Source organism: Glandiceps talaboti, chromosome 11 (assembly GCF_964340395.1).
Source record: "Glandiceps talaboti chromosome 11, keGlaTala1.1, whole genome shotgun sequence".
In the NCBI taxonomy this organism is placed as follows: Eukaryota; Metazoa; Hemichordata; class Enteropneusta; family Spengelidae; genus Glandiceps; species Glandiceps talaboti.
In genome coordinates, this window is record NC_135559.1 from 24,954,756 (window position 1) to 24,976,951 (window position 22,196).

General features: G+C 36.1%; 1 protein-coding gene across 1 annotated transcript in view; it reads right to left on the minus strand.

Moving 5' to 3' along the window:
- Positions 1 to 22,196, minus strand: part of LOC144442505 (gamma-butyrobetaine dioxygenase-like) — a 161,620-nt gene that overhangs the window by 96,728 nt on the left and 42,696 nt on the right. Inside the window, exon 4 of the mRNA XM_078131866.1 lies at positions 2,736 to 2,863. Coding sequence (XP_077987992.1) covers positions 2,736 to 2,863 — 128 coding nt within the window. The remainder of the gene's footprint in view (positions 1 to 2,735; positions 2,864 to 22,196) is intronic.

Genomic DNA, 22,196 nt, shown 5'->3' on the forward strand with positions numbered 1-22,196 from the left:
TGAGAATTCGCAAACAAAATGGCTGCCAGGCAGCCATATTGGATCGTATCACAACTAAAATGGATATGCACATGTATGTCATAGAACACTGTCCTAATACCAACTTTGAATGAGATCTGTTTAAGCATGTCTGAGTTATGGCTTTGGACATGGAAAATTCACAAACAAAATGGCTGGCAGGCAGCCATATTGGATCGTATCACGACGAAAATGGATATACACATGTATGTCATAGAACACTGTCCTAATACCAACTTTGAATGAGATCTGTTCAAGCATGTCTGAGTTATGGCTTTGGACATGAAAATTTACAAACAAAATGGCTACCAGGCAGCCATATTGGATCGTATCACAATGAAAATGGATATGCACATGCATGTCATAGAACACTGTCCTAATACCAACTTTGAATGAGATCTGTTAAAGCATGTCTGAGTTATGGCTTTAGACAGGGAAAATTCGCAAACAAAATGGTTGCTAGGCTGCCATATTGGATCGTATCATAAAACAAATTGACGTGCATATGTATGCCATAGTATGTTGCCCCTGTACCAAGATTGAAAAAAATCGGTCCAGGCATCTCCAAGAAACAGCTGCGGACGGACGGATGGACGGACGGACGGACGGACAGACGGAACCCAATCCATAAGTCCCTGTTCCGGACTTCGTCCGCGGGGACTAAAAATCGGCTGGCACAATTGTAATGAAATTTGGAATGTATAATCTCCAGGGTAATGGCTAGACCTGATTAAGTTTTGAGCTAGATCTGTTAATGTTTAATTAGGGAAATTTGCATATCAATGAAATCAACTAATTAAGCAATATCCTAAGACTGCATACTTCAATTTCAATGTAATTTAGTATATTTGTTAAACATAACAACATACATTTGTCCTATAAAATTTGTTGATGTACCTTACAGTGCTAATGAATAATTTGCATAATTAATCATTTTTGGTAATTAGGCTATATCTTAAGAATGCATACTTCAAATTCAATATAATTTAGTACATATGTTAACCATAAGAAAACACATATGTCCTATCAAGTTTGTTGATGTACATTGTAACTGTTAATGAATAATTTGCATGATTAATGATTTTCGGTAATTAGGCTATATCTTATGAATACATAATTCAATTTCAATATAATTCAGTACACACGTTAACCATAACAATCGCATATGTCCCATAAAGCTTGTTGGTGTACCTTTCAGTGTAATGAATAATTTGCATAATCAATGATTCTTGGTATGTAGGCTATATCTTACGACTGCATACTTCAATTTCAATACAATTTAGTACATACGTTAAACATAAGAGTGCATATCTCCTATAAAAGTTGTTGATTTCACTTGAAGATTTAGTGAATAATTTGCATAATTAATTATTTTTGGTAATTAGGCTATATCTTAAGAATGCATACTTCAAATTCAATATGATTTAGTACATACATTAACCATAAGAAAATACATATGTCCTATCAAGTTTGTTGATGCATCTTACAGTGTTAATGAATAATTTGCATAATTAATGATTTTCTGTAATTAGACTATATCCTAGGAATACATACTTCAATTTCAATACAATTCAGTACTTACATTAACCACAACAAATTGTGTATGTCATATAAAAGTTGTTGATTTCGCTTAAAATTTTAGTGAATAATTTGCATACTTAATTATTTTTGGTAATTAGGCTATATCTTAAGACTGCATGCTTCAATTTCAATATAATTTACTTCATACCTTAAACTTTATATGCCCTATAACAGTGTTAATAACTAATTTGCATTATTAATGATTTTGGTGACTAAAATATATCATAAGAATGCATACAGAATTTCAATATCATTTGGTACATAAGTTAACCATAACAAAGTGGATATGTCCTATAAAATTTGTTGATATAGCTTACAGTTTTTATGAAATATTTGCATAATTAATGACTTTAGGTAACTAGGCTGTATCTTAAAAATCCTATGAAGTTTGTTGCTACAACATTTACCTTTAATGAGTATTTTGAATAATGAACGATATTCAGTAATTAAGCAGTATCATGCACTCTTAAAATTATGTACAATTTGAACGAAAATAATTAACGGCTCACTAATCTGCTTACAACGCAATAGTCAGTCCCACATCGGCAATGGACGGGACAAAAATATCTGAAGTCATCGCCCCAATACCTACTGAAAAATCAGTTTGTGTAATTATATATCATTATTTAATAGAACAACAAAAAATTATCAACCAATTTATGCTCAAAATCAGTAAAACATGCCCACAAGTTGGTAGTATACGAGTCCAAATCGGGACGCCAAAGTACATAATTTTTGTAGAAACATAAATGTTGGTATTTTGAATTTTGTTTGTAATATAAATGTTTTGTTTATTTGTGATGTGTGGAAAATGTGGGAAATGGCTGGATTTTGGTAATTGACATTTCCCTTGTTCTGTGTTGCTGGCTAGACATAATTGCCACAAAGTGTCTGCAATATGCAAAAAAAGGCTGGATTTGATAATTGACCCTGGAGGTCAAGGTCTGGAATAATGAAGAGTCAATGATTGAAGTTGTTTAGTTTTGCAGTATCAAACACTGATTGTTTACTACAAATATGGCTGCCAATTGTAATAGCACTCCTTGGGGAGGGGGCTTAAAATGTGGCTGTCCTTTAACATTCAAAGACATACAATGCATTCTGAGTTTGAGTCAATTTGGCTGGACACTACTTACCTGTTATTTTGACTTCAGATGGAACTGCTTTCAAATCTATCTCTGATGAATCCACCAATCTTTGACCACTGTGATCTTGCTTGCACTGTGTGCAATGGCAATTATGTTTTAACCAGATGCTAGCAAAACTGACAAATAGAAAAATCAGAATCTTAGAGCTCATTGTCACTGATATTAATTTGATGATTATATAGTCAAAATAGTTCAACCAATGTCCATACTAGTCAAAAGAATATCACTACAATTTGATTTGGAAGATTGAATGGAGGGATTGCGCAACTGTGAATGCATGTAATAACTGTATGTATTAAAGGGAAGGTCCAATTTAAATACATTAGGCACTTTGAGATAGCTCAACCTAAGTGTTTTTGACTTATATGTATGTGAATTTAAAAAAAAAAAATAATCGTATTAAAATTATGTGACTTTGACAAATTCTGCTGTGTTGAGCGCCTCAGTGTGTGCCAACATTTTGGGAACATTTGCCACAAAGGATGCTGGGAAAACTCCCTGCTTGTGACGTCATGTCCTAAACGTCCAATGGCATCTAGATCTAGGTGTGTGTAGCAGACATTCATTGACAAACATGCCAAGGTGTACATATAACGAATGTAATAATCATGATGGTAAATCATTTTCACCATATTAAACTGATCAACAGAAACACACAGTATTGCGTAACTTTTGGCTGCAAACTGATTTATCTAAAGAAAATGTGGTTCAAGCACCATTTGACTTTATTTGGGACTACTTTAAACCATTTATTCAATATATAATTATAGGTTCAGGTTTAAAGCAAGTGATTTCAAAGGAAATGTAGACGTGCTGAGTAAAAATACCGCCAATGGCGTTGTAGCACAACTGTACAGTTTTTAAAAATGCTAACATGCGAACAATAAGTGTTCATTTGGTGAATGACTATCCAGTTGCCTATCCAACCATGTTGCTATCTTTATGATATATGCTATCATTTGGCTGTTGCTATGGATGTGGTCTTGTTGCTAGGCATATTTACATACATTTTTTGAATGTTTATTCAATTGTCTATTAATCTCCATTGTTATCTTCACAATATATGTGATCATTTGGCTGTTGCTATGGGCGTGGTCTTGTTGCTAGGCACACTTGCATACATTTTTTGAATGTTTATTCATTTGTCTTCTATTCCTGTTGTTATCTTTGCAATATATGTGATTATTTGGCTGTTGCTATGGGCGTGCATACCATGATTCCATGAGTGATATGCAAATTAGGTGTAAAAATGTTCATTTTTGGTCAAAAACTTATATCTCAAAAAGTACTTGGTCACCGAGTCTGAAACTTGGTGAGATGTTTCTGCATGTCATTCTTCAAAACATTTTGACAAAATTGGCCCTAGCAACCATGACCACGCCCTTAGCAACAACCAAATGGCAGTATATTTTGGTCAAATAACAACATCATATGGTAGGCAAATGAATAAACATTCAAAAAATGTATGCAAATACCATAGCAACCATGACCACGCCCATAGCAACAGCCAAACGGTCGTGTATTTCACAAAGATAACAACAGGGATTAATAGACAATTGAAATCACATTGTTACACATTGTCCACTTGTGTAGAATTTCCCGATGTTTGTGTGCTCTGTAAACATGATCTCATAAGTTTTGATCAAATTGTACTGCGACATAATCTGGAACTTTAATATTGAAGTTACTACTACTACTACTTAGTACCTGGTCAGCTCAGGATTTGTAATAAAATGACCCCATTTTTTGAACTCAGCATAGAAAACTACCCCAGGTAGGTTGATTAATATTCAAATAAACTCGATTATTACAAATATTATTATTATTATATAATATTATTTAATTACTAAAATCTATACTATATAATATACTATATGCAACACTGGCCATACGAAACAAATTTGTAGTGGAGAATCAAATGTAACGAGTAACCAAGTCATCTTTTTTCACTCATTAATAATTATATATATAATTTTACTTTTCACATTTGCATTGTTGTGATAATATGTTATTTTTTATGAATAAACGCACTCACTCTAGTATCAAAAGATTTATATTAAAACAAAGAGAGAAGATTTTCAATTTTGATCGAAGAAAAGATTGTATGGATTTATCTTGGCGAATTCTCCAGCAAGAATTTTCGGTAGAAAGCTGGTGATTTCACCCGGAAGTTGAAGCTGACCAGGTTTGACCGACGATCTCCCCATGCATGCTTTCAGAAACAGAGGTAAAAAAGTAAAAACAAGATTTTAAATTTTGAAATAGTGAAGAGATTGTATGATTGCCTGCAGATGCGATCATATGGCCAACTACAGCATGTAATGTGAAGCTTTGTATAGAACGTTGTAGCATAGCTTTCACTGTAGTAGTAGTTTTAATAAAGGCCAACAAAAGAGAAGGAATTGTTACTCTTCACAGCGCAGCACTGAAGTGCCCCACTTCGATATTTTTTTCCCTGTGTCTTTCTAGCCAATGCAGTCTGCAGATCTATGGGAAAACACAAAATAACTCTATCTACTTTAATTGCTACTTCAGTAAAGACAACTGCAGAACTAATCATGAACAATTAAACAAGCGACCTATCGGTCAGAATAGCTCCGCTGGTTTTTTTTTGGTTTTTTTTGTATTTTGGTGACATGTAGAAGTGGTTCATGATCAGTTCTTCACTATGCAGTTTTGTTTTAGCGATGTAATAAAGTGGTTACTGGTTTCATATGATGTCTCACTATAAAACACATTTTACACAGAAGTTGGTAATGTATTGTACTTTTATACCATAGCCACCATTTTATAACATAAATCTACTGTTATGAAAAGTTGCACAAAATCTCTGAAAAAAAAATGACTGGGAAATGCACACAAGAAAAAGAAAAAAAAAGAAGAGGATTTTGAGGTTGGCTATAAATAATTCCAGTGTCTTACAGCTTTAACCCTGGAAAATGTTAATGATGAATGACATAAACTAAGGATCTAACATAATTTTGAGGCAATTTGAATTTCAATTTTCTAACAAATTTACCAAGTCAACAACATTCAACTTGTACTAGTTGTAGTAGATATACATGTACATAGGGAAGAAATGTATTAATCGCCATCTTAGTTTCCGTACGGCAACAAGTACCCGGAAGAGAGTCATTCTCAGCCATACGTTACAGCGGTAACACTCGTTCATGTTCGATTACCTTTCATAAAGAAAACACAACGAAATGGTTGAAGTGATCTTTTTTTTAAATTTCTTTTCATCACAAAAACAAAATCTGTGTGATCAAAAGTGTTGTAAACTAAACCAGAAAGAATTATCGGACTGGCTAAACTTCCCGCTGAACTGGAGCAAGGTCCAAGCCTCGATAGTACGTGAGGAAATCGTCTCAAACTAGCGATACAACTTTCAAAATATAACTTGACATGTCTTCATTTGTTAGAGTTATACAATTCAAGACGGGTTTTCACTCAAAAAAAACAATTCTGTGAATAATGACACTCTGAACGCAGTGATTTCTCAGACGATGTTACCACTGTAACGAATGGCTGGCAACGACTTGCTTCCGGGTTAATCCCTCGTGCATCCGGGTACTTGGGATTGTCGCCGTACGGAAACTCACTTGTCGTGCATTACCACATCGGTAATTTTGACACTGTAATTTTGCCACCAATATTGATCGTACAAAAACAAAACTCCATAAATGAACCACAAAGTACTTTCCCTTTCAAAATGTGATAATTTTAGAAAGAGTATTATCGTTTTTATTGACGACTGACTCTGTCAAAAATCATCCCATACACTTCAGTTCAGGCATGCACGACTTCTCATTTGATCGTGTGGTGCGTATACTGGAATGAACCATTCTGTAGGAGGGTGGAGAATTTGGATTTGAAGTTTACAACCTTGTTTCGAACAAATATTTGTCATTTGGGCACACAATGCGTAGAATTAAGACTACAGCACATATTACATTGCTTGTTTGGCGTCAATAGTGTCTTTTGAAAAGTTGAAGTTTACCTAAAGTCTCGCAGACTGATTTCCAATATGGCGGCGGTCATAATGCTCATTAACATATTCATTTTTTTTTTAAATTACAAAAAAAAATCATAAAAAATAGAAAAGAAGACGTGCTAACTTGAAATTAACAAATCTAAGTAAGCTACCCCCTGCACATCAACACACCAGATATCAAAGCAATCTGACATGAAGTACGTGAGGAGATGATGAAAATGTCATTTTATGAAAAAAAATCATAAAAAATTGAAAATGGCACAGATCAACTTGGCATGAACAAATCTGAATAGCCTCCCCCCAGGGAACATGCACACCAAATATCGAAGAATTCTGACTGTCACTTTCGGAGAAAATAATAAAAATATACCGAAAACCATTAATTATGTAAATTGCTCGTTTATATTCATGGGATGTTTACCGAAACCAGTTCTTGTCACTACCCTACAGAACACATACAATAAACTTCGTTTGAATTGACCCAGTTGTTTTTTGGAAAATGGTGATAAAGCTGCACCACTTTAGACAACATTTCCTGACCTGAAATTATTTTTTTCTTTTTTGTGGCTTACTGAAAATATGCCAATTACTTATTAAAACTAAAAGCTACATTAGTAATATTTTCAGAACAGGTGCGCTGTGGTATCGCAAATGTATGTATCAAGTTATAATGAATTCGAAGCATGCATTCTTGAGATATAGCCTAATTCCTGAAAATCATTACTTACATAATTGCTCATTAACATTTTTACCAAAACCTAATCAGGTCTTGCCATTACCCTACAGAATGTCTTCAAAATTTCGTTTGAATTGAGCCAGCCGTTATGGAGAAAATGATGACACAGACAGACACACAGACAAAGATACACACACACACACACACACACACACACAGACTTCCACCCACTAATATACCTCTTCCTTATGAAAGAAAAAAACATTAATTACGTAAACTGCTCATTAACATTCATGGGATGTTTCAAAACCTAATCAGTTCTTGCCATTACCCTACAGAACATGTATACAAAATTTCGTTTGAATTCAGCCAGCCGTTTTGGAGAAAACGATGTAACAGACAGACACAGAGACAGACACACAAACACACACACAGACTTTCACCCACTAATACACCTCTTCCTTACGGAGGAAAAAATTATAATGGAATACATTTATCTAGACCTTGCAGTATTTTTAAGAAACATTGTTATATGCTGTACCCTCCAGCAGCTCCATGCAACAGATAACCAGATTTAAAGTGCAAAACCATGGATTTTTAGGCCTACACACATTGTTGGCATTGTTCAAGCATGTCTGAGTTATGGCTTTGGACATGTAAACTGCCCTAACAAAATTGCTAACAGGCAGCCATATCGGATTGTATCATGACGAAAATGGATATGCACATGTATGTCATAGAACACTGTCCTAATGCCAACTTTGAATGAGATCTGTTCAAGCATGTCTGAGTTATGGCTTTGGACATGGAAAATTCGCAAACAAAATGGCTGCTAGGCGGCTATATTGGATCGTATCATGAAATGAATTCATGTGCATATGTATGCCATAGTATGTTGCCCCTGTACCAAGTTTGAAAAAAATCGGTCCAGGTGGCATCTCCAAGAAATGGCTCTGGATGGATGGACGGACAGAACCCAATCCATAAGTCCCCGTCCCAGACTTTGTCCGGCAGGGACTAAAAAAACTATGGTAACACTAAAAACAGGTTTTTTGACAAGTGTGCTTTCTCAAGTTAATGTATGTGCCAAATTATACGGAATTTGAAGAGTGCATGATACTGCTTAATTACTGAATATAGTTTGTTATTCAAATTTATACTCATTAAAGGTAAAAGTTGTATCAACAAAGTTCATAAGACAGGTGCATATCATTATGGTTGATATATGTACCAAATTATATGAAATTTGAAGCTTGCATTTTTAAGATACAGCCCAGTTACCTAAAATCATTAATTATGCAAATTCTTCATTAAAACTGTAAGCTATATCAACAAAATTTATTGGTAATATTTGCTTTGTTATGATATTGAAATTCAAGTATGCATTCTTAAGATGTATCCTAATTACTGACCAGATTTTAACTGAATGCCTTCCTAAGGGTAGTCTTGCAATTTCATGATTTATGCAAGAAATTTCGCTCTACATCTGTGATTTTGTCAAGTTAGTTGTCAAAAACGTTGTTCAAATGCCAGAAAAGCTTGCCATCCTCGACTGCACTCGGCTTTCGATATACCTGGGATATGTACACCCGTTTCCATGGCAAATAAATAAACAAAATTGAAACCCGCATAACATTGCTATTATGCATCAGAAAGTTTACATACTTCATGGTACGCATCGTAACAGTTGAACAACTTTAATACATAAAACTTTAATGATAGGAATTATTGCCCTACTCCGTCCCTGGGTAAAGTGTATACATTCTTGTTTCGATCGAGATTAACAGACGAACCATCTGCTCCAAATTGTACACATGCGTGAAAGGTGTGAAGTAAGCAGACGATCGTGACTGTATATTTTTGCAATAAAGCTTACAGATGATGTATATTTTCAGTGCTCACCTCCTTGCTTTGATGTAATAATCTTCAGATTTAATGAAAATATCAATGGAAACACATGAAACCCATGAAAATAGAATCTTTTTCAGTGTAGAACAACTTTCCGGTTTACCTTGCATAGACATTGGTGGCAAACTTTCTAAACGAAGCGCATGTGTGACCAGAGGAACGATTGATTAATTACGCAAATTGCTCATTAATATTCAAGGAATTTTTAACAAAACCTAATCAGTTCTTGCCAATACTCAACAGAACAGTTGTGCCAAATTTTGTTTGAATTGAGCCAGCCATTTTGGAGAAAACAATGACACAGACAGACACACACACACACACATACAGACTTTTCACCCACTAATACATATCTTCCTTATGGAAGAAAAAATCATTAATCATGCAAATTAGTCATTAACACTGTAAGGTACATCAACTATATAGGGCATATGGACTTTGTTATGTTTAATGTATGTAGTAAATTATATTGAAATTTAAGTGTGTACTTACCGAAACTCATTAATTATGCAAATTATTCATTAACACTGTAAGGTACATCAACAAATTTTATGCGTTTTCTAGCTAATGGTTAACGTATGTACTAAATTATATTGAAATTGAACTATACAGTCGTAAGATATTGCTTAATTAGTTAATTTCATTGATATGCAAATTTCTCTAACATGACCAGATCCCGCTCAAAAAATAATCAGGTCTAGCCATTACCCCAAATATGTACTAAATTTCATTACAATTGAGCCAGTCGTTTTTTAGAAAATGACGACAAAGACAGACAGACACACACACGCGCGCGCAGATCGACATATGACACACACACAGACAGTTTATCTTCGCAATATATGTGATTATTTGGCTGTTGCTATGGCCGTGTTGTTGCTAGGTACATTTGCATACATTTTTTGAATGTTTATTCATTTGTCTTTCAATTCCTGTTGTTACCTTCACCATATACGTGATCATTTGGCTGTTGCTATGGGCTTGGTCTTGTTGCAAGGCAAATTTACATACATTTTTTTTGAATGTTTATTCAATTGTCTATTAATCCCTGTTATCTTTGTGAAATACACCACCGATTGGCTGTTACTATGGGCGTGGTCATCATTGCTAGGGATATTTGCATACATTTTAAAAATGTTTACTCACTTGCCTACCAGAAGATGTTGTAATTTAACCAAAATATACTGCCATTTGGTTGTTACTATGGGCGTGGTTATGGTTGCTAGGGCCGATTTTGTCAAAATATTCCAAAGAAAATCGGTAGAATAACACTTTCAGAAACATTTCACCAAGTTTCAGACTTTAATATTGACCAAGTACTTTTTGAGATATAAGTTTTTGACCAAAAATGAATATTTTTGCACTTAATTTGCATAACACTCATGGAATCATTGTATGCTTAATATTATTTTCCTTCATACATCCCTAGATGCATTCCCATTAAATTTCAGCCCAATCTGCTCAGTGATTTTGAAATTATTGATTTTTGACCAAAAAGACATTTTAGCCCTAATTTGCATATCACGGATGGGACCATCATATCATGAACACTTCTTTAATAGTAAAAACACCCTGAAGAATGTTTCACCCAAATTTCAGCCCAATCTGCCCAGTAGTTTTTGAGTTTAAGTTTTTTGACTAAAAATCACATTTTTTGACACATATCAAAAACCGGGTAGTAAGATCATTTTGTCTTGAACATTTCCCAACCAGACACCCAAGGTAATGGGCCCACCAAATATCATGGCAATTGGTTCAGTGTTTTTTTAAATTTAAGTTGTTTACACACACACATCCACACAGACAGACAGACAGACAGACAGACAGTCACAGGGCAATCCCTATAGCACTACTGAACCACAGTTCAGTTGTGCTAAAAAATCACTAATTATGCAAATTAACCATTTATTTTTTAAGTCACATCATGCACGTCTTTAGCATAAATGTACACTTTTGCACTCACTAAATTATCTGAAATTTAAAGTTTGCATTCTATTTATATTGCCCAATTATTCAATTATTGAAATGATTACTTATATGGAAATTACACATCACAATTTTAAAAATAGTGCCAATGGCACAACTGTACAATATTTATCTTCCGTAAGGAAGGTGTTAATATAGCGATGAAGTCTGTGTGTCTGTGCGTGCGTGTGTGACTGTATCACCATTTCCGAAAAAATGGCTGCAGCAATTCAAACGAAATTTCATAGACATGTTCCGTAGGGTAATGGCAAGAACTGATTAGATTTTGGTAATAATCCGATGAATATTAATGACCAATTTGAGTAATTAATCGATCGAATGAGTATGAAGTTGGCATCAGATTCAGATTCAGATTCAGGTAGCATTATCTTATGAAAGTTATATTGAGCATCAGATGGCCTCAGATCCGAAAACACCTGACGGACTCAAACCTGAAATAATACTGTTGAGACTAGAGGGAAGGATCCTGCTTCACTGCTGTTGGTTGTATTCGGATCTGAGGCTATCTGACGCTCAATATAGCGTTCATAACATTCATAAGATAAAGATTAATCAATTGAACGAGTATAAAGTTGGCATCAGATTCAGATTCAGATTCAGGTAGAGTTATCTTATGAACGTTATATTGAGCGTCAGATGGCCTCAGATCCGAATACAACCAACAGCAGTGAAGCAGGATCCTTCCCTCTAGACTCAAACCTAAAATAATACCGTTGAGACTACAGGGAAGGATTCTGCTTCACTGCCGTCGGGCGTATTTGGATCTGAGGCTATCTGATGCTCAATATGACGCTACCTGAATCTGAATCTGACGCCAACTTTATACTCGTGCTCTACATTGAGAAAGATTCTGTTTTCAGATGTTTCATGCCAACCTTATTTTGTGTTTCCCTTGGATCTGCACTCTGCATTGGCTGGACAAACACGAGAAAAAAGAAGACCGAGGCAGGGTTTTTAAGTGATTCAAACTCACCAGAAAACATTTTTTTTTCTCTTGGCCTTAAAATAGGTTTGCAATGAGCAGCTGAGTTCACAAACAGGTGAAATATTTATCATCGTTTCAATTTCCTCAAATATGGATTTATCATTTTCAAATTTCACACATTAATGCGCAGATGAATAAAGAGAAATCGTGTCTTTTTAGATTTTCGATTAGAAGTTTAGGAAGTATCATATTGACCTCGAACTGTCTCCTTTTTACCGTGTTCTTTTCCGATTTGTCTCGATAACAAACTACTGCTATTTGTTGCAAGGCTTGTACATAATCATTTATCTAGCTCTATGTTCTCAGTATATAAATACACTCTCACATATTTATCAAATGTAATAATCTATAATTTATACCCAAATGTGTGTGGTCAAAATATGGAAAATAGACCAAGCCTCGCCTAGCCTGCGAAGAAAATTTCGCGACAATGTATCAATAATGGTGACCTAAACATTGACCTCTATATAATTAGTGTACAGTGAGGGCACGCCACTCAACAAATCTTGACAATTTTCCCGGAGTGATTGATTAAAGGAATGTAAACTCATGGTGGGACAAAAGGAAGTTCAACACGCACATCAGCTTGAACGGAGGGTACCTAATTAGCATATATTTATGAGGATTATATTTGAATTCACACAGTGCCCTCTAGGTGGACAGTGACCGTTAGTAGGTTTTCACAGAAATTTTCGTCCCTTCATATTATCCTCGTCGTTAACCAACCATACCTAATTTATGGTGATATTGAATAGCCTTGTTGGTCAGTATTCGCATGTAATTTTTCAAAAAATTCTATGCAGTGAAACTGTCATTTTGACGATGCTATGGGGTATTGTTACAAGTTTAGCGATGCCGCAAATACATGCAATGATATTTACATTCAAAATAAGTCCTGCTATCGATTTATCATGATAAACATTGAGACGTAATTTCTATTTGGCTCAAGGTCTTGATACAAACTTACAGACATTTAAAGTTGAGCCGTGAATCGATGTTTTCATCATGGCGACCTTCCTATTGAATCACTGACTACGCGTGTTGCCATGCCGAGAGCTGAGCTATACGCATACACGTGACATTGTAGCAGTAGAAGGAACAACGGCGAATTAGTTTCTGGTATATTCCGTTTCGGTCTTTGAAACTAGATTTGACTCAGCTCTAATACTAATAGTAATATTGGATATAAGCATTTCGTAATTAATTTCAGACCAACTTCACACACACAATTGTTTCGTCTTGCAGGTACATAGTAGCTGATGGTTGGTTGAAGGAGAGATTTGTGACAAGACATTCAGCTTTCCGAGTCATTCGCCATAACGAAGGTAAAATAGCAATGAATGATTAGCCGACATCTACATCGGATTTTAATCAGATTGATAGAAAACATGACAGTTATGTGAAAACAATACATGAACAAATGTTGTGAAACCCATGATGTGATAAAATGTCACAACAAATGTTAGAGGAAAATTAGATCTAGAGGTGGAAATGGGTCAATACAAAAAGCTATCGTTCAACATAAGCTGCAACAGTTGGTTTGTTTTATGAGCAATAATAAAACATACAGAAGTGTTTCCCAGAGATGTATGCGTATATGAGGTATGGTTGAAACAGATAATGAAGCGTGAAAAATACAAAAAAAATAAGTTGTGACTTGAAATAATAAGGTATCGGATACAAGTAAGAACACGGTTTGAGGAGGAAAATATGCCAAACCCTACCCCATTAAGTATCATTGGCTGAGGTCTTGCTTTGTATCTAAAATATGGAATCAGTCGCATCAAAGTACGATAGTATTACCAGATTATAATAGTCATGGTTTTATTGCTAATGGTAACAATTTAAGTATCTTGTGGGATTCAGAAGAAAATATAGCAATGGTTAAAGATACTGTTGACAAATACACAAAGAGTTGTAAATATAAAGGGGGTGCAAAAACAAACAATGTGGTTGTGTTAAAAAAAGGTCTTAAATGTGGGCCAGGATGTTATTGTAAAAACTGCAAAAATTGTGAAAGCAACGAATATACACATAGGGGAGAGAATGATATGGAAGTGGATGACATCGTGTTAACAGAGGGTGAAGAAATACTTGACATTACTGATGAACTAGAAACTCTTGTACAGTTTGAAGAAGAATACGATTTACCAGAAGAATGTGTGTTTGAGAGGGAAGGTGATGGGGATGAGGGCGAGGACAGAGATTGGGGTGATAACTATTTTTAGTTTCAAGAAAATCAAACATAAAACCTAACAAAAATGTGTGGTTCCGATTATCAAATTTTAGCATAGGTGGGGTACATGTGTAGGTAGAATTTTTAGTCTATTTTATTATATATATTTTTTTTCATGTGTGAGTGTCTAGTTTAGGGTTTCCATTGTTTTCCAAAAGGTCTCTGTGTTGACTGTTTATTTCTTCCCATCAGATATACAGCCGTTTCAGATTGGAAGAATAGTTTCTCTGAGGACAAAACTCGATTAGTTGTTTCGTCAACTATTTTTGCCCTCATTAAAGTAAAGTATTAAAAAATAAAGTATTATTATGTATTGTCTTCCTATGTTGGTGTCAGTTTCCACATCCATTATTTCTCGTGAGAATTCACATCTTATTTTTTCTCGAATACGTAAAAAAAGTTTAGGGTCGACTCAGCAGTGAAAAACTAGGTGGGGTTGGATAATCGGAACCAAACAATTATTTTTTAGGCCTGAGTAAAGAGTTATCAACGTAATAGCTTCTGTTTTGAAAATGATGTTTGAATTGTTACTTTCTGATGTTTTCAAGTTTTCTAGCTTGGTCTTGCTGTTCACTTTTGGTATTTAAGTTACGGTATTACCTGTACATGAAAGTACACATCAATATCACCTTAAAAATAAAAATAATAGTAATAATAATAATAATACTTCAAAAACACTAAACATAATAGTAAAAGAAATATAAATATAAATGTAAAAAACTTTAAAAAAAGAAAAGAAAAATAACCTAAAAGACTTTGAATTGGATTTCCAAAAACTAAGAAATGATGTAATAAGCTTATAATGCAATGTTCTCGCTATGTATGAAAGCGAGACAGTCGGGCACAACAGCCCTGGATTATGATGGCAGTATATTTTGGGGAAAAAACAAACTGTTAGGGTGTCTTTATTTCTGTGGTCATGGAAAAACTCATAAACAACCAGCGTAAAAACAGTCATTTTTTTCCATATACACTTGTGTTATCCATTCCCTGCATAGCGCAGAATTCAATAGACATATTGGTATCTGCACGGCGTCACTTAATGAAGCCGCAAATACATGCAATGTACTGTACGGCCTTGAAATTTGGACCAGCTACTATCGATGGTACAGGTAGCAGTTTGTGAAAGTTTCCCCTTGGCTCAAGCCCAATAAGGCCCTTTAAGTAAGTGTTTTCGGCTAGAGCTAGGTTTGCATGCGTGGTTCATTGCATCCTCGGAAATTCTGCCATCATAAATGAATTGCTTGCTCTCTAGTCAAATACTTTAAAGAATCTTAGTAAATGGTTCATTGTCAATCGAAATGGCTATATTTCAAAGAAAATTTTCATTCTGTTTGAATACACAGCGTAGTTTCTGAGACCGTACGCCAGTTCCCGTAATTTGGTACCCTCCGTCCAAGCTGCATGCCATATCCCAGGTATGTAGGGGATCACGAAAGTTGAGGAAGGCAAGCTTTCCTGTGCTGTGCATTTCAACAACATTTTTGACAACTAACTTTCATTGGGACTTGACGAATCACAGATATAGAGCTAAATTTCTTGCATAAATCATGAAATTACAAGACTATACCCTTAGGCCTTACGGAAGGCATTCAGGCTAGGTATGGGTGTTCATTTGCTGAATGATTATGCAGTTGCCTATCCAACCCTGTTGTTATCATTGCAGCATACATGATCATATGGCTGTTGCTATGGGAGTGGTCTTGTTGCTAGGTATATTTGGATACATTTTCGAATGTTTTATTCATTTGTCTATTAATCCCTGTTATCTTTGCAATATGTAATCATTTGGCTGTTGCTATGGGCGTGGTTATGTTGCTAGGCACATTTGCATACATTTTTTGAATGTTTCCTCACTCTCTATTAATCCCAGTTGTTATCTTTGCAATATATGTCATCATTTGGTTGTTGCTATGAGAGTGGTTTTGTTGCTAGGTATATTTGCATACACGTTTTGAATGTTTGTTCACTTGTGTAAGAATCCCTGTTATCCTTGTGAAATACATTATCATTTGGTTGTTGCTATGGTCATGGTTACTAGGGATATTTGCATATATTTCTTAATGTTTATTCATTTGTCTATTAATCCCTGTGTTATCTATCTACATGTATAATACATGAGACCATTTGGTTGTTGCTGTGGGTATGGTCTTGTTGCTAGGGATATTTGCATGCACTTTTTGAATGTTCACTTGTCATTTGGCTGTTGCTATGGGCATGTTTTTGTTGCTAGGCACATTTACATACATGTTTCTTCACTCTATTAATCCATTGTTATCTTTGCAATATACATCATCATTTGGTTGTTTCTTTGGGAGTGGTCTTGTTGCTAGGTATATTTGCCTACACTTTGGAATGTTGTCTAAGAATTCCTGTTATCTTTGGGAAATACTCCATCATTTGATTGTTGCTATGGGCGTGGTCATGGTTGCTAGGGATATTTGCATACATACTTGCTTACCAGATGATGTTATTCAAGCAAAATATACTGCCATTTGGTTGTGGGCATGGTTATGGTTGCTAGTGGCCAAGGCCAATTGTGTCAAAATGTTTTGAACAAAATCTGCAGAATAACACTTTGAAAAATGTCTCAGCAAGTTTCAGTTTCATTGACCGCATACTGTTTGAGATATACGTTTTTGACCAACATTCACATTGTTACACCTTATTTGCATATTGCTGATGATACCGTAATTCCTCGGGTTTGCGTCCTCACACGGGCAAGCGCCCAGGCCTTTCTTTTTTACAATGTCCCCCCCCCCCCCCCCCCCCCCCCCCATACCTAAACTTTGACTAGATGATTGTGTATGTGTGAGCTAATAAAAGAAGAACGTAAATCCTGGTATGTGACGAATGACATTTTTGTTCTTCCCATTCTCCCGCATTCATGCGTCTAAAAATTCATTCACAATCTGACCTTGCATTGTTTATTCATCGTTATTTTGACGTACTGCCAAAGATGTTTGCCCCCTTTGAGACACCGCCAGTGCTAATGTGTGTTGGGGGCAATAATGAGACTGCATTGTAATGAGAGTTGAATGATTGACAAGCACGTAATTTATTCACGTAATTCTCTTGGGACTGTCGCAAAAGTAGTTCTACTACAGAGGTCTACTTGGCAACAAGTTAGCATTTGTATAATATTCATACCAATGATAAGACAGTATGATACCTAAGCTAATAAATGATTGACAAGGTATACTTTTAATCAAAATTCATGTAACGCCCATGGGACAACAGCTGGCGGTTTCCCTCACAATAAATTTGAAGTTGTGCAGGCTACATACGAACGATAATACGCCTTATACTGATTGACCCCCCCCCCCCCCCCCCTCCTTTGCATAAAATTTTTGGGGATTTAGTTCAAAATGGGGGGGGGGGGGACAACTGAAGAATTTCATTTTTTAATCTATATTATTTTGGAGGATTTAGAAAATGACTTGGCATGCATTGGTATATTCTGTAGTACATGTACATACAACGATGTGTAACTGTAAACATATTCCACGTGGGTGGACTCACATCAACATACGTAGCTTCAATTCTTCCTATGACGGTATGTCGTAATTCAATCTGCTATTTACATCACAGAAACATCAGTATTCTTTCTAGGAATGTAACATTGCTAAAAATGTATATTTCCCTTCATAAGATGACTGTATATGGCGCATTCCAACCTCCAAGTGTGATCGCTACGCTGGTCTTTTTACAAGTCGCCATGTTGTGAAATAATTAATGTAATTAGGTCACTACGTCATATATGACCAATAGGATCGCAGCTTACAAAAAAGTGAGCAATTTCACCCAATCACGTTGGGTATATGATACTGGCAGAGCTATTCACTGACCATGCATTGAAAGTTGTCAACACTTACATGTATTACGTCTTTATCGTCATGGGACTGGGTACATCATACTACATGCACAATATCATGTGTCACGATCCAATATACATTAAAAACAGTTGTGCTTGTCACAGAGGAGAAGCCATTACCAATTCCTGCATTACCTAATGTAAATTCTAATTTTCATATGTCTTCCGACAATGTCTGGTACTTTTTACTTGGAAAATCGTTGTATCAATGTTAATAAATGCAGAGATTACATCAAAGGGACCGCTCATGGTTTTTATCAATGTGTGTTGGTTTGATAGTAGAATTGAGTGAAAATGAAAGATTGCAACATTGTATGTTTCCAGCACATGTGTATTCTGTTTCAAGACATCTATCATCCAGTCAGAATTGTCGGAGCTTTTGATCAGTGTATTCAGACTGCACATTTGCAATACTCATAGTAGGTATGAGGCATTGTTTTGGTCACAGCGAAAATAGGGTACGCAGGAAACCGCCCAACCCCAACTTGGGGGTCTGGGGGGCTTGAAACCACCCAGGGCGCTAACCTGAGGAATTACGGTACTATTAGGCCAAAAAAAAAGGTTTTGTTTCCCGTCCTCGCGCACGTCATTCCAAACCATGCGCATCGTACGTTTTTATTTTGTTTCCCCCTCCCCCATCTACCACAGGCAACTGACAACGTACGAAGTATTTCAAATGTAAAAAAAATTCAGTGATTGTATTAGTATATTTAAAGGGTAATTAAAGTACTGGTAATTTGATGGTACCTCTATACATTTCGTCTGAATACGTTGGAACATAGCATATCATGTAGACACGTACATACATGTTATAAGGATGAACGCGTACTCTGTAATACATGTGTTGTTGAAGCTCGTGAGACAGAACATCTAGCGGACACACAGACAGTTTATAGTATACGCAATGCTATGCGAAGCGACCAAAATTTTCACGATAAGGACAACGGTTTTTAGAAATTATTTCTTAAATTTCCCCTTTTCTGAGTTCACATAACACAACTGTGGCAAATATTTCTATGAATCGTACAATACTTCATGACTACTTTTGCGATGTATGTGTAGAAATAGACAAGGTAGGAAAGCTTGAAATGCGGAAGTTACTAACAATATCCTTCAAACATTTAAGAGAAAACCCGACAACACAACGCTACAATTTTATATGCATAGATAAGTCTTTGTTTAATCATGCATTTTACTCATGAACAAACTGAAGTGAGGATTTCGATTACGTCCTCTCAAGCTTTCCCACCTTATCTATATCATCATTCATGTGTACTAGTGTGATATCACGGTGCGCTTACGTTCGAGGAGAAGCGAACTACAGAGAACGCGTACGCATTCGCTGAGATAAACATGAACACGTTCGAATGTAACTAACATGTAAAGAAGACGAAATGCATAGAACAAGAATTCTTTAATTACCATAAATATATAGTATTACAATCACTGAATTTTTTTTACAGTTGAAATACTTTGTACGTTGTCAGTTGCCTGTGGTAGATCAGTGAGGGGGATGTTTTATTTTTGTATTGCTATGCTTTTGTCCATTCAAGTGTCCGTTGGCAGCAAAATCTTGTGTCCATTTGGACTAATCGATGTTGAAAGTTCCACCAAGGTATGCAGATTGTACAAGGACTTATGTAAAGGTTTTCTAAGTTCTGGGGATCGATTTATTCTACCCGAACAGTACGAACTATGCCGTATTGAGGCTTTGGTGTCACATGTATATGACGGAAATTTCCAGAGTGTCCCCCTACAAGGAAAACTGGAAGACATAGTGGAATTTGGCAAGTACTTAAAGATCGTTTTGATCGAAGACTGTGACTAAGTGTCACAGCAACCTGTTAAAGATGCTGTCGTGAATTACATTTTTATTATTGATTCTTATTTTGTGTTCTACGTTCTTTCCGTTACAAGTTGGAATGCGCGTGCATTCTTATGTGATGTAAGTTTTCCGTTACTAGTTGGAACACACATTTATATAAAGTACAGAGTTCACAGAGTTCCCAGTGTATCCTACTACTTTCTTGTATCGTCATTACTATCACTGTTGTTTTCGAACCCCTTTCAATTGTGAATCATCCACAATTTGGTGCCGAGACCAGGATCACAGCAAACTCTGCCGACTTTACAAGTTCTACTCAAAAGGCGAAATTCCTACTCATCGGACATAGAGGATCTCATACCCGCGGAGAGGTACGTGGACAATTCTACAATCGCTGAAACAAAGGATTTCCACGAAATCCTCACTGGGAAGCCCACACTCGATCGAAAACTTGAAAGCCTCTTGACTGTCTGTCAAGAACTGTACGATCAACTAGATATTTCTCACCACGAATTTGGAGCTACTGCCGACCTCGAACGAAATATTTCAGCCCGATGCACGAATGTCGCCGTATACATCGACAAAGTCAAAACCGCTGAAAAGACGCGTATTACTACCGAGACATCACGAGTCAACGCTGTTGAAAACTCACCGCAACCGATTCCTACACAACAACTCCGACCAACTGCACCATACAAAACCCTACAGCTACCAAACTTGAAAATCGAGATTTTCTATGGAGATCACAAGCAGTGGAATCAGTTTTTCGATAATTTTCGATCCGCCATCGACGACAACGAACATTTGACAAATGTACAGAAATTCGTCTACTTGTGCAGTTTCCTCGGAGGTGAAGCCAAACGTACTATCGATGGCTTTGCGACTACCGATGCGAATTATACCACAGCAGTTCAACTACTGAAAGAAAGATATGGACAAACTCAACTCATAATCAACGCTCACATGAGATATCTATGGGAACAGCCACCCCCTACTAACAATCCAGACAGTCTGCGTCAATTTCACGATGGATTAGAAACCACTATTCGAGAGCTGAACGTCATGGAAAAAAATGAAAACGAATTCATCCCAATGCTACTCGATAAATTACCCAAAGAATTCCAAATGCAACTTGCTCGTAGTCGCAACGACGACTACTGGACTCTATCAGATTTAACTAAAGCCATGACTAAGGAAATTCGCGTACTTTCTATCGGAAGAAATCACTCCGATCAATTTACTGATGAAGATGTACATACACCAAAGGTTTCTGCATTCTACACGAAAACCACGCGTGGATCTAACCACACTACTACTGAATATAATCGTTCCAAATCGAATCATACTACACGTGCTACATCCGCGGAACGTTCGCAACCCATTCAAAGAAAATGTGCATTCTGTAGCGGACAACATTCACCGAATGATTGTATCAAGTTCTCCGAACCAAGTCGAAGACAGGAAATCGTCAAACGCGACCACCTATGTTTCAACTGTCTGGGTAAGCATTCTGCTAATTATTGCAAATCCAGATATACTTGTCGTGTGTGTAAACAACGACATCATACCGCACTGCATGATGACAGCAAATTCGGTTCAACCTCTAATGGTACCAATACACCCCGAGTATGCGTAAATTTCTCACACGTATCACGCAATTCGACTTCTACTAAACGTTCACATCCACCTCACCGTGTACTATTAAAAACGGCATGAATTCGCACAAGTTACCGAGGTAAAGAAACCATTGCTAACGTCTTATTTGATGAAGGCGCCGATCGATCATTTGTTACCGAACGATTCTCCAAATTGCTCAACGCACAAGTACATAACGCTGAACTGTTAAAGTTGAAATCATTCAACAACTCGCAAACCGATTACATGTCCTTTTCCACCACTACACTACAGTACAGAGTTCACAGAGTTCCCAGTGTATCCTACTACTTTCTTGTATCGTCATTACTA